The following is a 17,417-nucleotide window of genomic DNA, read 5'->3' on the forward strand; positions in this document are numbered from 1 at the left end:
GATTGCTGGAGATGAGATTATGGTTTTCAGGATGCGTTCGTATTATGTGTTGCAAAGGAAGTAAATAGGGATGGAAGTTGTTGGGACGTGATATATATACCTAGCTAGGTAGATATTGACCGTAAGGGAGGAGAAGGGGACAAAGAGACGGTGTACTATATGCCACAGCACCGGTGGCGGAGCGTGACGAGACGGACTGGAGTAGCTCAACGATAGGGTAGCAGACTTCTCTTGCCAACGAAGATAAACTGAATCCGTTTGTATATATGAAGTACTGTATACGCTCTTGAAATAGGACAATGGAAATATATAGCAATTCTATTATCAAGTGAAAGCACAACAAGCAGTGATTCCGCATTCCCCTCACGATACCTTATCACCTGGGCGATGACTTCACGGGCTACTGTCGGGACAAATTGCGGAGTACTTGCACAAAGTACTACCAGATAGGGCTAGTGTCGTGGTTATCGGGGCCCCCTGTCGGATCACCATCAGCCAGTGCCTTTCCACCACGCCCAAACTCTTGCAGGCAGGTTCCATCACGTCGCAACAAGACTAACGATAAACCAAAATGGTAAACATCTCTCTGGGCCGCATTGCTAGATGCAGAGCTGACATATGCACGCTAGGGCAAACGAAAGAAGGCAGCAAAGAAACCCCAGGGGAAAAAGATGGTGCGTCTCTCAGAGCTTGGAGCTCAAAACAAAAGGCGCCCGCCCAGAAAGGCTGACAATTTTATCCGCAGAACGAACCCCTACCCACCACATTCCCTTGTCTATTCTGCAATCACGAAAAGTCAGTTTCTGTCAAACTGGATAAGAAAGCTGGTGTTGGCCAGCTGTCCTGCAAAGTCTGCAGTCAGCAGTTCCAATGCTCTGTCAATTGTTAGTCGCTACCGCCAGGGTTTCGCCGGGATAACAAAGCCGCTGACAATGCCCACAGATCTTTCAGCCGCTGTTGACGTTTACTCGGATTGGGTTGATGCTTGCGATGCAGTTGCTAAAGAGGGCGGCGAAGAATATGGCGGCGATCTAGCACCCGCGCGCGCTCCTGCTGCTGGGAGACTCAGTCAAGGCAGACCCAAGGATGAGGAGGAGGACGATAACGACGATGATATTCTGGACGATGAGGATGGGCTCGGGGGCGGATACCGTGGGAATGGCATAGTTGCAGACGATGAGGAGTATTAGGATCCTCGACAGGGCTGGGAATGGAGTTCGGCGTGAAAGGGCATAAAGGTGGCAGTCTACGGTATAAATTTCCAAGAGGAGATTCGAGTGGCTTCATTTCTCCATCTGTATACTGTAATTTCATACTTGGCAAACGATATACGTGTAAATGCTACGTGTGGGCAACTCCAGTACTCCATCTGCAACTGCCTCCGATTTCAGCGCATCGCAGAAATACAAACCTTCACATGGTGTAGAATCTGTCTCCAAAGTCCCCAAGGCCAGGAATAATATAGCTACGCAGTTAGTTAGCAATGGCAATCGAAGAGGTTAATTCAACCCACTTTTTCTCGTCGAGACCCTATCCAAGTTGTTAGTGTTCGATCTGAGTTTATTTCAGGGACCTTATTACTAACCTGGTCTATAAATGCTGTCACCACTCTAAGCTGGGGAAACTTTTTGGAGAACTTCTCAATGCCCTGTGGACTGGCAATGACATTCAGAAAGAGGATACGGTTCTCTGGCACACCACGAGATATCAACACCTCCACGGCCATGATCGCAGAGCCACCTGTACGATATTTTAGCTCCTACGAAGGCAAGTCCTCAGCAAAAGGATATACTCACCTGTTGCAAACATTGGATCCAATAACAGAACCCAACGACTTGCGATATCTTCAGGGAGCTTGTCATAGAAGAGTTTTGGCTGGCAGGTCTCCTCATCCCGCTGGATCAAAATCTTGCCGATTCTCACCGAACGACAACAGTCTCGCAACCCTTGCTCCATGGCTTCTCCAGCTCTCATAATTGAAACACCACATATTTTCCCCTGGAACATGACGCCTGCATATGAGCGCCCAACGGGGGTTGTAATCGGATGTTCAACCACTGGGAGATGGTTTAGTCCTTCCTCGACCAGCAAGCGAATGATGCGGTTGGAATAAAAGATGAAATCTGCCCGCTCGGTTTTCTTGTCCCTGATCATGCTGTAAAAATGGGCAAATCAGTAAGCCGGTACTCAATGGAATGTCTGCCCTGTGTGACCCACGTCAAAAGTGCGATAAGCTGCGGGGTCTGAGGGAGGGTATGCACATTTTCGAATGGCACCTCAGTTGAAACGGTGGCAGTGGGTTTCTGCTTTTCTGGACGGTAACGTGGGCCGACGCATTGCTTTGGAAACGAGGCACCTTCTGCTAAGGATGCCATATTGATAGTAAAATCGTCCGTGTCTTCGAGTACGATGTATGTGAGAAAAATGAGGCGTCTGACCAAGAGCCACTGCTCAATGGAGTGGAGTAGTGTAATGGACTCGGTGCAGATCTTGCTTAGTCCCAGACTCTGATTGGAACCACCTCGGCGTCAAATCTGATAGTTAGGCTCGTGGATATATGTGCCGAGTGGAACTCCCCTTGGGTATCCTGAAGGCAATATTATATATTAAAAAAGATCTCCAAGGCTGGAGCTGGAAACTTATAACCTACGGTCGGTACTTGTAGTCTTGTACGCTTATCAATGGAAGTTAGTTATGTCGCGTGAGCAAAATCAACATCAAGTGGGACGGCCCGTGAGGGGACTGAAGTCAGTCAACGCGAACTGGTTCGCCGCAGATAGCCACCGATAGCAGTGGGGGATGACTAATGATAATGCCGAGCACTTCGTATTTTTTGTTTACTGCTTACCTTATCCAACAGCCACAGCCACGGCCACATCACCAGCCACAACCCGTTTGCTGTGGCAACCTCCATCGGCTCGAGATCGGGTTGAGTGATACCGCCGTATGTCATCCAGCAATCCAGAGGGGAGTGCGACAGAACGAAGCACAAGGTCCCTGGAATCCTGACCCCGAAGCTGAATCCGGACTTGGACTTGAAGAACGCGAGCAGCAGATTGCCCTTTATCGCATTGCTTTCTCTGCGGCGTCCGGGCTGCCTTGATTCTCCCTTAGACTGCGAATCTCAGATCGATACTGATTTCTACATATCTATTGATTCCTTTGTTATACCTCATATTTTTCGAGGCAGCATTGCTTCCTCGCCGTCCACCTTTCTACACGAATACAACGGCTACTTCTAATTGCGGGCTGTTGCTAAAGGATGACTGAGCCCGGCGCGCAGTCCTAGCATCACATTCTCTACTACATCAGTCCTGATTACCCACGCGCATAAATAGATTTGTCGATTGCTTTCAAGATGGCTACGGTTTACGGTGACGGCGTTCGCCGGAAGAAAATAGCAACCTATGGCAAAACCGCTCGAAAGCGCATACCAGAATTCAACTTCTCATCAGCCTCCCAAAAATCGCAATCGCAAACGCAAACGCCAGAGGTGGAAGTGGAACTGGAAGCTGAAACCGAATCAGAAGTGACTGCGCCTCTGGCAAAGCGTCCCACGCATTCCCCAAATGTGAACGGATTTCACCAAAGACCGTCATCAAGGACGCCGTCATCTGCCTCGCCAGTACGCGGCGGCGACATTTTCGATGTGCCTTCAAGTGACGAGGAAGTCTTTCCCACCCCGCGCAAGCTGGCTCCCAAAGTCAGCAAGAAGACGACGGTAGATCGGCTACCCAAAAATGCGAATCCTAAAGAAGTGCCAGAAGTAAGAGCAGAAAATATGGAGGGCCGGAAAAGGGCGAAACTCTCCCCAGCTCGAAAGGCCCCTCTCAAACCCCCTCTAAAGGCCCCATCGACAAAAGCCACGACATCAAAGCCTCTACCCAGGTCACCAGCCGCGAATATAGATAATAAATCGCCAGAAACGCTGTTCGTAAGCACTGTGGTTGCCAGACCAAAACTCAAGGCCGACCAAGCGCAATCAAAAGCACCACGAGCACCGCCAATGGTTAGCATATCACCAAGCAAGAAGTTGCAATCCGGCACACCCTCTCCTCAGTTGAGCGATGTGGATATGATGGATATGGACCCCGATTCTAAGTACATGTCTCCAAAAGGGCTACTGATGTGGAAAGGACTGCTGAATTCGGTTGATGCCAACGAGGAAGGAGATGCCATGGATATAAGTGTTGAGCCGGTTCAGTCATCAAGGTCGCAGTTAAAAGCATCTGTGACATATGAGCACAGGAAATCCCCCTCCAAACTTGGAGGAATTTCGAAACCCCAGCAAAGCCCTCGTCATAAACTACCCCGCCGTCGATTGATTGACTCTCTAGTGGAACAAAGCAGAGATCAGGACGACACGGATGAGGATGACTCAGAGGAAAACACCTCTGAGTCCATGCCAGATGTTTCTCCTTCTCTTGCTCCTCCCTCGACGTTGGAAGATGTGCCGATGAGTCAAAGTCTTGCAACAGCGACTCAAGATCAACCCGACCTTCCCCCAAGCAGCCAGAACTCCCAAACAACCGGCCCAAAAATCACCTATAGTCGACAGCGATCTATGCTAGCTGAGGCAGATCTTATGCAACAACTAGCATTGGACATGCCCACGCCCCCAGTTCAAGGCTCTCAAGGCCGGCGCCCTCGTAGAGGAGAAATACCAAAGCTCCCGTTACCACTTAGTTTTCAAGAAGACGATGAAGACGGTGAAGGTACAGGAGCTGCTATCCGCAGTGTGCATGAATTGCGACAGGCTGGCGCAAATAGTCGATTCTTAGATGAGGTAGAGGACTTTCTTGACCGGGTTGGAAGTCCCAATGCCACGAAACCCTCAACGAGAAGATCTGGTCTTCTAGATATCGCATGCAAACTGAAGGACAAAAACTTTACGAGGCAGTTCCGAGCGAACAATGTTGAGCAACGCTTATTCGTGCATTTGGGCCAAGAGACCGATGTCATAGCTGGCTATCTTATGGTGTCAATGCTTGTGACTGTGTTAGTCGATGGCAGCGTACCCCCCTTCGTAGCACAGCTACGTCGGCAAGGAATTGCAAGGCTCCTCATTCGCCTTCTAGATGTTCAGTCGGGCATTGTGGCCGTTGCAAAGGAGAGAAAGTCGAACATGTCGAAGATTGGTCAAAAACTACTATCGGAGCACCATGAATATATGTTACAGCTCCCCATCTGGGAGGATCTGCAACCACAAATATTATCGCCGCAGACAATCGCGTTGAAGTGTCTGGAGATTATGGTTCGTCAAACAAGAGAAGCTGGACACGAAGGCGACGTCTTCTCCAAAGAATTGACGACCAAAATTTTCGCAATCTTGAAGTCTGCCCCTGAAGATAGCTCATGGGACCTCCCTAGGAGCCAACAAGCGATTGACTTCCATCTCGCGCTGTCGGCACTAGAGTCCCATTCCATTAGAGCCCGGACGGTTCGCGATGAGAGTATTTGGATCACGGATTATCTGCCAATAATTGCAGACGCTCTTGAGGTTGGATTAACACGACCAGTAGACGGGTTTGGGGTGCTCCAGCTTTTGCTTTTGCGCCTGACGCTGAATGTCACAAACAACAACCCAAAGGCCTCGGATGTATTTGCTCGAGAGGTCTTAATGTCTGCGATGGGCCAGGCCATCGTTGCGAAATTCAAAATGATATTTCGCTTCTTGACCGAAGAAGACTTCTCGGTGGCTGTGGATCATCTCATTTTGGTCTTGGGGGTAATGATCAACTTTGCCGAGTGGAGCTCTGCTGCTCGAGAAAGCCTTCAAAATCTACAGGGCGACACCAGCGATCCTCTGGATAGCATGATCCAGACGTTTATAGACAACCAGGAAAGAACTTCCATGGTAAGAGCTCAATTCGGCGTGATGCCGATTGCCATGCTGACATATATTTTAGGCGGAGTCAGTTGAAGAGAGCCAGAAGAACGTCGCCTTTGGCTATTTCTCAGTGCTACTGGGATATCTGTCATTATTGCCAGCTATCTCTCAGCGGATCGAAAACCGACAGAGGAATACACCTCGTCTCTTAGTAGCGTCAATCGAGGAATTCATCGGCCACCACAAGGCTGTTGACCTCATTGCAGCAGATCAAGAAGGATATAACCCGCAAACGGGTTTAACGCAGCGATTAGAAAGTCTTGTAGATAAATTAAGGATGTTATAGAGGGAAAGGGTACATTGGTGAACATATTTGGTAAGGCAGGTTCATGGGGCGTCGACGGGGGGTGTTAGCTAGGGATCTAGAGGTTGGGCATGGTTTTTTTGTTAGTATGAAGTATGATCGGAAGAATTTACGATGTAACGCTGGCGCGGCTGTGTGCTACTCGCATGTACTGCATATACCCTTATTCTACGAAATCTTGTGTCTTAAAATCCGTTCGCCCTAGCGGGCAGCCACTCTAGAAATGAATCGGCGGCCATTGATCCGATGAAAGAATTCCTCTGCAGTGCTCTGCAAAAGCAAGACATTTTGCCAAAATGACCATTGATTATGGCGCATTCTTTGGGCGAATTTGGTGCAAACCTCTTGTCGCCAGTATTGCAAGGCCCAACGGCCATTGTCTACCAGCACTATAATTATTATTCAACGCAAAGGGAGACTTTTCCTAGAACCGGGATCTTATGTCCTGTAGCCCAGGCTCCCATGTCTAACCGAAGTTGAGGTATTCAAGTCGCTCGAATATCTCAATTTCGGTCAGATACGGTATAGAAACTCGATATCGGCGTCATATATAGGTAGGTAATGGCCGTGGGTACCTCATATTTCGCGCGAAAGGGTTCTGCACCAAATTCGCCCAATAGTGCGCCGTAATTCAAGTTGATCCTTTGAACGTTCCCAGCGGTGGTTGATTACCCAAAACCGCAGACGGCCACATGAAAATATCAAGAGGCTTGGAAAGGTTGCGACGCCCTGATGTCATCCCTTCCACGCGGAACAACCCGAAAAGCCAAGGGGCAATTGGGGATTTTGGTGCTAATCATTTGCAAGATTTTCAGCCAATTACTAGGGAAGGGCATGCTTTTGATGGGGAGGAATGGCTAGGCCAAGCACGGAATGCGTATGACGTCTGGTTCTACGCTCTTGGCGAGCGTTGTTCCTCGACTCCCGACACAGAATTATAATACACAAGAGAATCGGCACCAGTCGCAGACGCCCCTTTGACAACACCTCCAAGCTCAGGCTAAAGCCAAGCCTAATACTAGCGCCCTTTCAGCCTCGTGTTGTGTTAGGGGACGTACGATCATCAGGCCTGGCTAGAGCCTGCTACGTACAGTACATACCTGACCTTACGTTTTGGTACTTTACGCTTTGATGCCCAACACAAACAAACTGAGCACCAACTTAACGAAAACTGTCCAGTCGCTGTTCCGCCGCGACATATCTGTACATATTACAAAAGAGAAGGGAAGATAAATAGACGTTCACGATGCCTCCTGCCGCCGCCAAGCAGCGGAAGATCGCTATTGTGGGCAGTCGCTCGGTCGGTAAGTCAATTTGGCAACGCGCCCGCTGTCGTCCCGTAAATGGGGGTTTGTTGTGTTTTGTAGAGGGGACACGCTCACATGTTTTTGTTACGGGTTTGCAGGCAAATCGTCGCTCACGGTGCAATTCGTCGACGGGCACTTTGTGGAGAGTTACTATCCCACCATCGAGAATACGTTCAGCAAGGTCATTAAGTTCAAAGGCCAGGAATATGCCACCGAGATCATCGACACGGCTGGTCAGGTAAGACTCGGTTTCTGTTCTCTCATCGTAACTTTATTTTACCTTTTGACACTACAACGTCAATCATGCCTATGCTTTGAAATCCTATGCTGATCGCTAGAATAGGATGAGTACAGCATTCTCAATTCGAAGCACTTCATTGGAATACATGGGTATATGCTTGTGTACTCGGTAGCATCCATGCAATCATTCGAGATGATTCAGGTTATTCGAGATAAGATTCTAAACCATCTGGTAAGCCACCGCCATATCGTCCCAATTTTCAATTCGCTGACTTTCCTCCCAAAGGGTTCCGAATGGGTTCCTATTGTCATAGTCGGCAACAAGAGCGATTTACGGCCAGAGCAACGACAAGTCACTCCCGAGGCGGGCAAGGAATTGGCAGAGAAGTTCCAGTGCGCTTGGACGGAGGCCAGCGCCCGATACAATGAGAATGTCACAAAGGCTTTTGAGTTGATGATTATGCAGGTTGAGAAGTCGCAGAATCCTAATGAGCCGACTGGAGAGAAGGGTTGCGAGGTGATGTGAAGAGCTGGCGGCGGATGATAATGGTTTGATTTTGATTATGGGTGGCTCTGTGTGTGCATGGTACTGCTGTTGTTGTTTCTTCCGGCGTTTAGAGAGGTCTTGCATCCTGTACCAATACTTCCGGCGTTTAGTAGGGCTATACATAATGAAGAGAAGATCTTTTCGGCTGATGATCCTCGAGAATTAATTCGGTATTTTCGTTTTGCACGTGAGTATGGCGCATAATAGGAACAAATCGGTGGTTTTCGGGAACAACACCTTACGAAGGCTATACTTCCTAGAGAGTGTCAAAATTCCTAGAACATTCGAATATTCAGCCGCCGCAAAGTGAGGTTATTCGAGTCGCGCTGGCTGTATTAGTTCATATGTGAGATCCGTAGATCGGAGGGCGGGGAGAAGTCCAGGAGAAAAGTAACCCCGCGCCTCGATAAACAAACCCCTGCTGTCCTCTCAAACCCCCCTTCTCCCCCACCACGAAAAGGAAGGCTGAGTCAAAACTTATTATTATTCGCAGACTTCCACAACTCCACAACTCCAACCGCCGCCTATAGCCTCCGATCGTTCTCTCTAGAGTATATACGCATACTCACTTCGATATGCTCGACATCTTCGACTTCATCGTCGAGAAGGGCGGGAACCCGGAGAAGATCAAGGAGTCACAGAGGCGTCGGTATGCCCCCGAAGAAGCTGTGGATGAAGTAATTGCGCTCTACGAGGATCACCGAAAGAGTAAGCCGGAGATCTTAACTTTTTCTTCTGTGGGATTTGCTACTGACTGACGTTGTTACAGCCCAATATTCGGTTTCGCAGATCAACACGAAAATCAACGAGACTCAAAAACAAATTGGCGCAAAGAAGAAGGCTAAGGAGAATGCGGATGACCTGCTGAAGCAGAAGGTGGAGCTTGAGAAGGAGAAGAAGGCGGCCTCCGATTCTGCCGCGGCGAAGGATGTGCTGTTGAGAAAGAAGCTGAAGACTATCGGCAATATTGTTCATGAGTCAGTGCCAGTACATGACGATGAGGTATGCAGCTGGGGCTTGGATCTATCGTGGCTCGGGAAGTAGCGGCTAATTGTGTATTAGGATAATAATTCGATTCTTCGGACATGGGCGCCTGAAGGAGTCACGGCTGAGAAGCGGGATTGCCTTTCCCATCATGAGGTGTTGACACGGATAGATGGATACGATCCAGAGCGCGGAGTCAAGGTTGTCGGACACAGAGGATATTTCTTGCGAAAATGGGGCGTCTTTTTGAACCAAGCCTTGATCAACTACGGATTGGAGTTCCTCGATTCAAAGGGATACACCCCACTACAGGCCCCTCAATTCATGTTGAAGGAGTACATGGCGAAGACGGCGCAACTTGAGCAATTCGACGAGGAGCTCTACAAGGTCGTGGATGGGGACCCACACAATGATAAGTACCTGATTGCTACTTCGGAGCAACCTATTTCTGCATTCCATGCGGATGAGTGGTTGGTTGCAAAGGACTTGCCAATCAAATATGCTGGGTTCAGCACTTGCTACAGGAGAGAAGCAGGCTCATCAGGAAAAGATGCCTGGGGTATCTTTCGAGTTCATCAATTTGAGAAGGTAGGCATTATCCGTTAGAGAGTCAGAATTACAGGAACGCGTACTGACTAATTTTTGGAATAGGTGGAGCAGTTTGTCCTTACCGACCCCGAGAAGTCATGGGAGGCTTTCGACGACATGATTCACGTCTCTGAAGAGTTTTACAAGTCTCTCGGCGTCCCTTATCGTGTCACAGCCATCGTTTCTGGAGCGCTGAATAATGCTGCTGCTAAGAAGTTCGATCTCGAAGCTTGGTTCCCTTTCCAGGGCGAGTACAAGGAGCTTGTCTCCTGCTCGAATTGCACAGACTACCAATCAAGAGCTCTTGAGATCCGTTATGGCGCTAAGCTACAGACGGAGATCCGGAAGAAATATGTTCACGCACTTAACTCGACGCTTTGTGCAACGGAGCGAGCACTCTGCTGCCTGCTGGAAAACTTCCAAACTGAAGAAGTGAGTAATACCTGACTGTAATGCATTTATGTTAGCTGACGATGGAATAACAGGGTTTCATTGTCCCTGAGCCTCTCCGGAAATACATGCCTGGAGCCCCAGAATTCATCCCTTTCACAAAGGAATTGCCAAAGGACACTACTTCTGCTAAGTGGGCAAAGTCAGAGAAAGCGCAGAAGCCCAAGAAGGCCGCCCCTGTGGATGGAGCTGCTGCTGGAGCTGGTGCTGCTACGGAGCAATTAAAGGATCTGAAGGTCTAAAAGGAGTTGAAGGGACCATCAAGCGATGAATGTATGCTTTGATAGAATCTTGCTCGGAATGCGGGTTACTACGTACTTTTGATAGTCTGTAGAAGCAAGCGACCTGAATATAAAAAATTCATAGAAAACTTTTGATTCCGAAAATTCATGTTTCCGAGGAGTGCACAATGTGAAACATTACATTCCAGAAGGACGTTTGTTGTCTTACTGGTATCAGTTAAGCGAACCATAACTTCCGAGACAACCAACGTACAACACCTTTTATGCACTCACTCACTAACTCACTCACCCAGTGCTGAATTTCCTGAAGACTACATGAAGAAATATCTTTAACCTCTCAGAATCAAATGAGCATTGCTCTCTATTAGCAAGAGGCTCTAGCACTCATTTGAATGATACCATTTGCTGGAATGAAAATATTTCAAAGTTCCCAAGTCGGCGGCCTGGTAGAATAAATGCGGTGAAGGGACTGGGACGCCGCAAACCTCGACCTTGACCTCGATCTCGGCTTCGATCTGTATCCGAAGCCATGGAAGAGGAACAGATGTCATGCCCTTTCTGTGGCTATAACACAGACAACGAGTATCAAATCATGGTAATTGCCACTATACCACCCCTTGCTTACGTACGCCTTTTCTAAACGTTTCACAGTTGCATATGGAGACGGTCCATCCCGAAGGTGGCGAATCGCCCTTCGTAGTGAAAGATGATGCCAGCCTTGCAGCGGTTCTCTCCCTGGCGGATGATCAAGATGCTGAGTACTCGAGCTGCCCAGTCGAGGGGTGCGGCGAGGTGCTTCTTAGGACGGAGTTTGACAGCCATCTGGAGATGCATAGCGCGGAGCAAGATTCTGGCGATGAATCGGGAGCAGTATCCAATAATATAAAATTGGAACCTGAAATCGAGGCTTCCTTTGATGCTAAGTTATCTCACGCCCTACGAAATATCGGAGATGATGAAGGCGTTGGCGAAGCCAAACCTAGCCCATCCGAGCGCCAAGCCAGTGCAAAAGCCGTCTGGAAAGGTCTTTTAAAGATGCCAGATGCCTCCACCCAAAAGCCAGCTTCTCCAGCCAGTGGTAGCTCGAAAGGTGCCAAAAAGAGGTTAGGAGTAAGTCCCTCCTACCTTGGCTCCGTTCATCATGAGATATTGATGGTTTTCAAGAAATCGGAACTGGGTCCCCATGCGAACGAGAAGCAGATGCCGGCCTGGCTTGTTAATTTACTGGAGTCTGATGGGGAGATTTCGACTGTCAATAGGGTCAACACCGATGGGAAATTGAAAAAGTTCAAAGTGTGCATCAATCGAGCGTCGGGGATTATTCCTATCCTTGAGCAGTTGCTTGAGCAAGATGGCTCGGTCGATTATGCGTACCTGTGTCACCCAGCAGTGAAGCACATCTCTAAGCTTAAGAGGGAGGGTAAGCTACCTTGATTTCAGTCTTCTGGTATGATCTAACCTTTTGAAGGGGGGTTCTGCGGATACCGCAATATCCAGATGTTGAGCTCACATATTATCGAGGCCAAATCCCAAGGCTACGAGTGTTTTAACGGCAAAATCCCGACTATTTTCGAAATTCAAGATTACATTGAAAATGCGTGGGACCTGGGTATCAATGCACAAGGCCGTATCGAAACTGGGGGGATCCGTGGAACAAGAAAATATATCGGGACTCCAGATGTTAGTTGAATATCCCATGTCATCCCTACACCCAGATGTGAACTTTACGTCTCTCGTCACCTCTCGCTAACAGTTCTAACCCAGGCACAGGCAATGTTCTGCAGTCTCGGAATAGCGTATATCTCCCTTCCATCCCCACCCAGTTCTACAACTAACTTACATCAGCTGCGAAGCTCAGGGCCTCAAACCCAAAAAATCGAAAAAACCCAACACTGAAACCCAAACAGCATATCAGCTCTTGTTCCAAGCCGTAGAAGCATACTTCGCAAACGGCTGTCTAGATTTTCATCCCAAAGCCCGCTGCACCCCTCTTCCTCCAATGTATTTTCAACACCCAGGTACTCCTCCCCCTCGGAATCTTGCTGGCACGATATACTGACAGTTAAAAAGGCCACTCGATGACAATCGTTGGATTCGAAAAGAGATCAGACGGCTCGAGGAACATCATAGTTTTCGACCCTATGTTCCATGATGCCCCCAATATCACCAAACTCGTCGGACAACAATTTACCCATAAGGCTCCGGCGGATGCACTGAAAGCTTATCGACGGGGGGTCAGTTATTTGAGAAAGTATAACGAGTTTGAGCTATTGAGGTATGTTTAATTTTGCGGTTCAAACTAGAGTGGTTTTGCTAAAATGAAGGAAGGGTGACGTCGCCGCTGTCATTGCCACCATTGCCTGTGCCGATTGAAGTTACTGATGCTGGACATACGAAGAAGTGATTTGCTATTGAGACAAGGATAGACTTAGCGAGTTAGATTCGGGAGCTGAGTGTGCTTTTTGTTTAGCCTGCGTTACTCGTTGCATAGCGGGGAGGGGTGCCAGATGGGAATCAAGGATTATTGCCGCATTCTACGGTGTTCCGGGGTGCTTTTGATGGTATGCTGGAGTTACATAGCGCCATAGGCAGTGATAACAGTGAATGCATATAGAAATAAGATTTCTAGAGCTAGCCCACGCAGAACTATGATTCGCAGTGTTTGTCCAAGTCTCTTATTACGATGCATCATGATCCAGCAGAGATAAATTTGATTTCAACTTAGGACATTATCAAGTCCTAGTCAGCCTAGTATGGCTGTATAATAAAGTGGCAATCATAATAAAGAAGCCCCATTCAATAGAGCCCAGATATTGCCCCGAACGCCTCACACACAAGAGTGTGATACACCCACAGCGCCGGCTCTAGCCATTCCACTCCATTCCGTTTAAAACATATCCATCTCTCCAAGCCCATTCCGAAAACACTACCCGTAATTACCGACGGTAAATATCACGATCGCGGACACGGTCCCTATCTCTCTCCCTATCAATTGGTTCCCGCTCTCGAATCCTATCTCTATCGCGTTCTCTAGCAGGACTGCGACTTCGGCTTCTAGTGCTGTGACGGTCTCTATCTCCAACGTGCCGACGATCGTCGCGGTCATCACGTCTACGTCGGTCGTCTCTCCGCCCACTGTCGGCGCCATAACTGGGAATGTATGTATCAACATTTGGAACTCCACCCCTGCTTCTCGGAGGTGGTGGGCCCCGATCTAGCTCACGCGACCGAGATCTATATCCATCTGGCCGATCACCCCTACCGGCGTCATGATAGTCGACGGGTGGTGGTCTTGGAGGTAGCCCTCTTGGGTCTGGTCGGTCATCACGTCGCCACGCAGGTCTGCGGTCGTCCTGTGGTGGGGGAGGTGGCACGCCATTGCGGTGCCCGCCGTGAGGAGGATAGCGACCGCTATTATGGTGACGGTAACCGCCATACCCATCACCATGGCTATAACCAGTACCATTTGTAGATGGTTCTCCCCATCCACCTGTCGGACCCATGCCCACAGTGCCTCCTTTTGGAGCTGGTGGAGGGGCAGCCTTTTGGCTTCTAAACTTGCGACGATCCAGTTCATGAGAGTCTTCGAAGGTTGGCAAGTCGCCTGCTATTGCAGGCAAAGGCGGAGTTTTGAAGTATGGGTGCTCCAATGCATCGATAGCATTGACACGTTTTCGCCAATCGAGTTTCAGCAACTCGCCCAATAGTGAAATGGCACCTGAGCCATATCTACCTTCTGTCAGCAACATTTCTAGAATATTAAAACGCGGTATACACACTCTCGGAAGCGCTGCCACAAGCTGGAAGGCCGTGGAGGGAAGTTCATCCCCTCGGCGCCAGGCAGAGATCTCCATCCTGGCATGGTCTCTTCAGTTGGAGTACCAACCAACTCGAAGATGATCTTTAGCTGATTAGGATCACTGTCGCCAGCCAGAATGGGCCGGCCAATAAGCATCTCGCCAAATACGCAACTGAGCGAGAGTTAGTTTTGGTCTCAAAATCAAAGATCAAGGGCTACAAACCCCACACCCCATAAGTCAATGGCCGTTGTATATTTCCTTAGGTGCAATAAAAGCTCCGGAGGACGATACCATCGAGTGACCACAAGTGTAGTATAATCTCTCGTCGCATCTCCTCCGCCATGGCCAGCTACCGGAGGTGGGTCATCGTAATGTCGCGCCAATCCAAAATCCGCAATTTGTAATATCCCTTTGTTGTTGATCAAGAGATTTGCAGCCTTCATATCTCGATGGAGTATTTTGTTCTCATGTAAATATCGTAGTCCCTCGAGGAGTTGAAGCATATAGCACTTGATCTGCGGTTCGGTGAACTTGACACTGGGGTTTTCGAGTAAACCAGAGAGATCATGATCCATGTATGGAGTAACCATGTACATAATCGCGCGCTTTCTCTTGTCCGTGGATTTTGTATGATGTTCGACTGCCATCTCTTCCAGCTTGAGGATATTTGGATGCGACAGAAGCTTCAACAGCTTAATTTCTCGGAGGGCGGTGATCGGAAACCCATCCTTCTCATTATGCATCAAAATCTTCTTTAATGCAACCACAGTTCCCATCTTCTTTGATCGCGCACGGTGAACCTCTCCAAATGTCCCTTCTCCCAACTTTCCTATGATGTCGTAGTCGGTGATCCTCGAGCAACCACGGAAGCTGTTTGATGACCGTCCATTTTGGACCGCAAAAGCGCGCGGCGAGAAGGCGTTGCTTTGGGGACTCAGCTGGTGAGATGGAGTCGCCATATTGAGGGTTTGCTTGGACTTGGGCTGTCAAACTGCAGGTAGGCTGCTTTGTCGTTCATTGATCGGTGTGTGGGCAGGGTGCAGAGCTGGCGCAAAGAAGCTCGATGAAGATGTAGGTGTAGACGGTGAAAGTCGAGGAAGGAAAGAATCAGGGCGAAATCAAATAGCGTAAATCTGTACTGTCAGGCATCGCAAGCCAGTTGGTTAAGTCGTAAATAATGGAGTCCTGGAACAACAATACTAGTTGCTCCAGCTAATGGGCGAATACTGTATAGACAATAAACTTCATTGACATGACAATACCACCAGCTGCGAGGGACCCGAAGAGGCTAGCTTGCCTTTAGCTTCCTCGGTGCGGCAGCAGGTTAATCCGGGTGCTCCCACATCGACGACCGAAGCATCGACAACATAAGCTCTAGATCCCAAAGCTCGTGGGCCTAGCAGTATCAACCTCGATTCCAAGTCTGCTCATGTACGTTCGCTCCAATGTCTTCTCTCGCATACATACTGATAGTCAGGCAAGCACAATGGCAGGCAAACACCCACTCTATCCGATCCCTCCTGCGCGACCGCTGTACCGGTTTGCTGCAACAGGTCTGTCAGCAAGCATGTGGTTTTTCGTGAGTAGTCAAGACGGATGTGACCATCAATTGAAGTACTAACGATGTCATAGCTGATGTATCGGGCGAAGCAAGATGGTAGGCCATTGACCCTCGCGAGACGGAACTGCACTCTAACTCGCCCGCAGGTCCAGCATTACTTGGATGGAAGCACCCTTGGGACCATTGAACTAGATCGACATAGAAGAGTCGTGTATTGGGATCGCTTGGGGCTTGTGGAGTGTAAATATGTTGGCGTTGGCAAAACGAAGGAAATACAAATCATAGAGTGGTTAGTTCTTGGAGGATGGAATTGGACTCAGTTGTCATTCAAGGCCCCCAATTCAATACCACCATTCAAACTCGCATTCTCGATGCCACCCCCTACATTCTCCAGCCTACAATTTTCCCCCATGCAAACGAAGATTCCCCCCAGAGGCTGTGGGTTATAACGCTCAAATTTTCATCTGGTAAGTTGTGAGAATCATAGTCAATGGATAAGTATTAGGTGCGAGAACCGTCTGATGGAGTCTTGTATGCCTATAGTACCCCGGCTTTAGGTGTATGCTGGCAGAATATTTATCAGCGTTATACCTGGAATCACGAATCTACACAATTCACTTTGGGTTTTGGAGCGTCTTATTATGGTCTGGGCTGTCTGGGACAGCCATCAATCGTATAGCGAATTAACATCCGTTAGGAAGGTAGGAAATAGAAACAAAAATATCAATACATTTTCCTATACTCTGGAAGCAAAAGAGTTCGGCCCGGTGTCGAATGCCTACATCTCTTGTAAATTTTTGTTGTTTGTCGTTTTGGTTGCTTTCGCCCTATCGATCCTCCCCAGAAGACAATTTGACCTGAACCACTTAGCCAAGTGGCCGCCTTTTGTCTTCCTTAAACCAAAAATCGCCTATATTGATTTATATAGGCCAGGGAGCGAGGCAGTCATGTGGCTGGCATTATATAGACCACATAATATGATAACCACAACGGCTCAATAAGTGACACAAATCAAATATGCTCATCCCACGCACCTTCTCAAAACAAATCTCGAACGCAACAATCTCAGCCTAAGCTAAGTCTGTGCCATTCTTTTTTTAAATATAACAGTGAGCACTGCATTCTCGGGCCTAGACAAGCGCTTAGAATATAAGTTCCTACTTCATAATGCTATTCGCTAACTTTATTCTAGTATATAATAGATATTTGATGGCGTTCATGGTGATGGGATTGCTGTGGCGAAGATCGACACATCCTATCTTTTCCCGCTAAGATGATGTGCTTTTATTAAATCTCCCTACTATCTAAAAGCTAATGTGTGATTCTGATCCGAATTACTGCCCTTAGAGGTAGATATAACGTCAGAGAGGGACTTATAGTGTGCCATCTCAATATGGGTCTCTACTCTCCGCATTAGCCCTTTCGACGATTATAAACGTCAGCCCTCCTGCTTGCAAGACTACATAAATGTACAAAATATATACAACATTATTAGATATATACA

General features: G+C 48.3%; 8 protein-coding genes across 8 annotated transcripts; 6 read left to right on the forward strand and 2 right to left on the reverse strand.

The window, feature by feature from the left end:
• Nucleotides 1-571: 571 nt before the first annotated feature.
• On the forward strand, nt 572-1,190 carry BP5553_07028 (Uncharacterized protein; the record flags this gene model as incomplete). Its single annotated transcript, XM_032015651.1, has 4 exons — nt 572-574; nt 630-674; nt 746-884; nt 943-1,190. The coding sequence occupies 4 exons, from the start codon at nt 572-574 to the stop codon at nt 1,188-1,190; spliced, it is 435 nt and encodes a 144-aa protein (XP_031867920.1).
• Nucleotides 1,191-1,413: 223 nt separating this feature from the next.
• BP5553_07029 (PRTase-like protein) lies at nt 1,414-2,375 on the reverse strand (the record flags this gene model as incomplete). Its single annotated transcript, XM_032015652.1, has 5 exons — nt 1,414-1,465; nt 1,514-1,530; nt 1,586-1,740; nt 1,797-2,155; nt 2,218-2,375. 5 exons carry the CDS (start codon nt 2,373-2,375, stop codon nt 1,414-1,416), a joined length of 741 nt encoding a protein of 246 aa, XP_031867921.1.
• A 983-nt stretch (nt 2,376-3,358) lies between these two features.
• On the forward strand, nt 3,359-6,176 carry BP5553_07030 (uncharacterized protein; the record flags this gene model as incomplete). The annotated part of the gene is made up of 2 exons (XM_032015653.1): nt 3,359-5,857; nt 5,910-6,176. The coding sequence occupies 2 exons, from the start codon at nt 3,359-3,361 to the stop codon at nt 6,174-6,176; spliced, it is 2,766 nt and encodes a 921-aa protein (XP_031867922.1).
• Nucleotides 6,177-7,440: 1,264 nt separating this feature from the next.
• BP5553_07031 (putative ras-related GTP-binding protein) lies at nt 7,441-8,267 on the forward strand (the record flags this gene model as incomplete). Its single annotated transcript, XM_032015654.1, has 4 exons — nt 7,441-7,498; nt 7,600-7,739; nt 7,845-7,973; nt 8,028-8,267. The coding sequence occupies 4 exons, from the start codon at nt 7,441-7,443 to the stop codon at nt 8,265-8,267; spliced, it is 567 nt and encodes a 188-aa protein (XP_031867923.1).
• A 596-nt stretch (nt 8,268-8,863) lies between these two features.
• On the forward strand, nt 8,864-10,552 carry BP5553_07032 (Seryl-tRNA synthetase; the record flags this gene model as incomplete). Its single annotated transcript, XM_032015655.1, has 5 exons — nt 8,864-8,996; nt 9,058-9,290; nt 9,351-9,860; nt 9,924-10,292; nt 10,346-10,552. 5 exons carry the CDS (start codon nt 8,864-8,866, stop codon nt 10,550-10,552), a joined length of 1,452 nt encoding a protein of 483 aa, XP_031867924.1.
• A 529-nt stretch (nt 10,553-11,081) lies between these two features.
• BP5553_07033 (DUF1671-domain-containing protein) lies at nt 11,082-12,956 on the forward strand (the record flags this gene model as incomplete). Its single annotated transcript, XM_032015656.1, has 8 exons — nt 11,082-11,147; nt 11,204-11,662; nt 11,717-11,972; nt 12,021-12,232; nt 12,323-12,348; nt 12,398-12,570; nt 12,623-12,827; nt 12,881-12,956. 8 exons carry the CDS (start codon nt 11,082-11,084, stop codon nt 12,954-12,956), a joined length of 1,473 nt encoding a protein of 490 aa, XP_031867925.1.
• Nucleotides 12,957-13,488: 532 nt separating this feature from the next.
• BP5553_07034 (uncharacterized protein) lies at nt 13,489-15,311 on the reverse strand (the record flags this gene model as incomplete). Its single annotated transcript, XM_032015657.1, has 3 exons — nt 13,489-14,281; nt 14,332-14,523; nt 14,575-15,311. The coding sequence occupies 3 exons, from the start codon at nt 15,309-15,311 to the stop codon at nt 13,489-13,491; spliced, it is 1,722 nt and encodes a 573-aa protein (XP_031867926.1).
• Nucleotides 15,312-15,838: 527 nt separating this feature from the next.
• BP5553_07035 (Uncharacterized protein) lies at nt 15,839-16,100 on the forward strand (the record flags this gene model as incomplete). The annotated part of the gene is made up of 3 exons (XM_032015658.1): nt 15,839-15,931; nt 15,985-16,009; nt 16,060-16,100. The coding sequence occupies 3 exons, from the start codon at nt 15,839-15,841 to the stop codon at nt 16,098-16,100; spliced, it is 159 nt and encodes a 52-aa protein (XP_031867927.1).
• Nucleotides 16,101-17,417: the final 1,317 nt, after the last annotated feature.

This window comes from Venustampulla echinocandica (genome assembly GCF_003357145.1).
Source record: "Venustampulla echinocandica strain BP 5553 chromosome Unknown scaffold_5, whole genome shotgun sequence".
Taxonomy (NCBI): Eukaryota; Fungi; Ascomycota; class Leotiomycetes; order Helotiales; family Pleuroascaceae; genus Venustampulla; species Venustampulla echinocandica.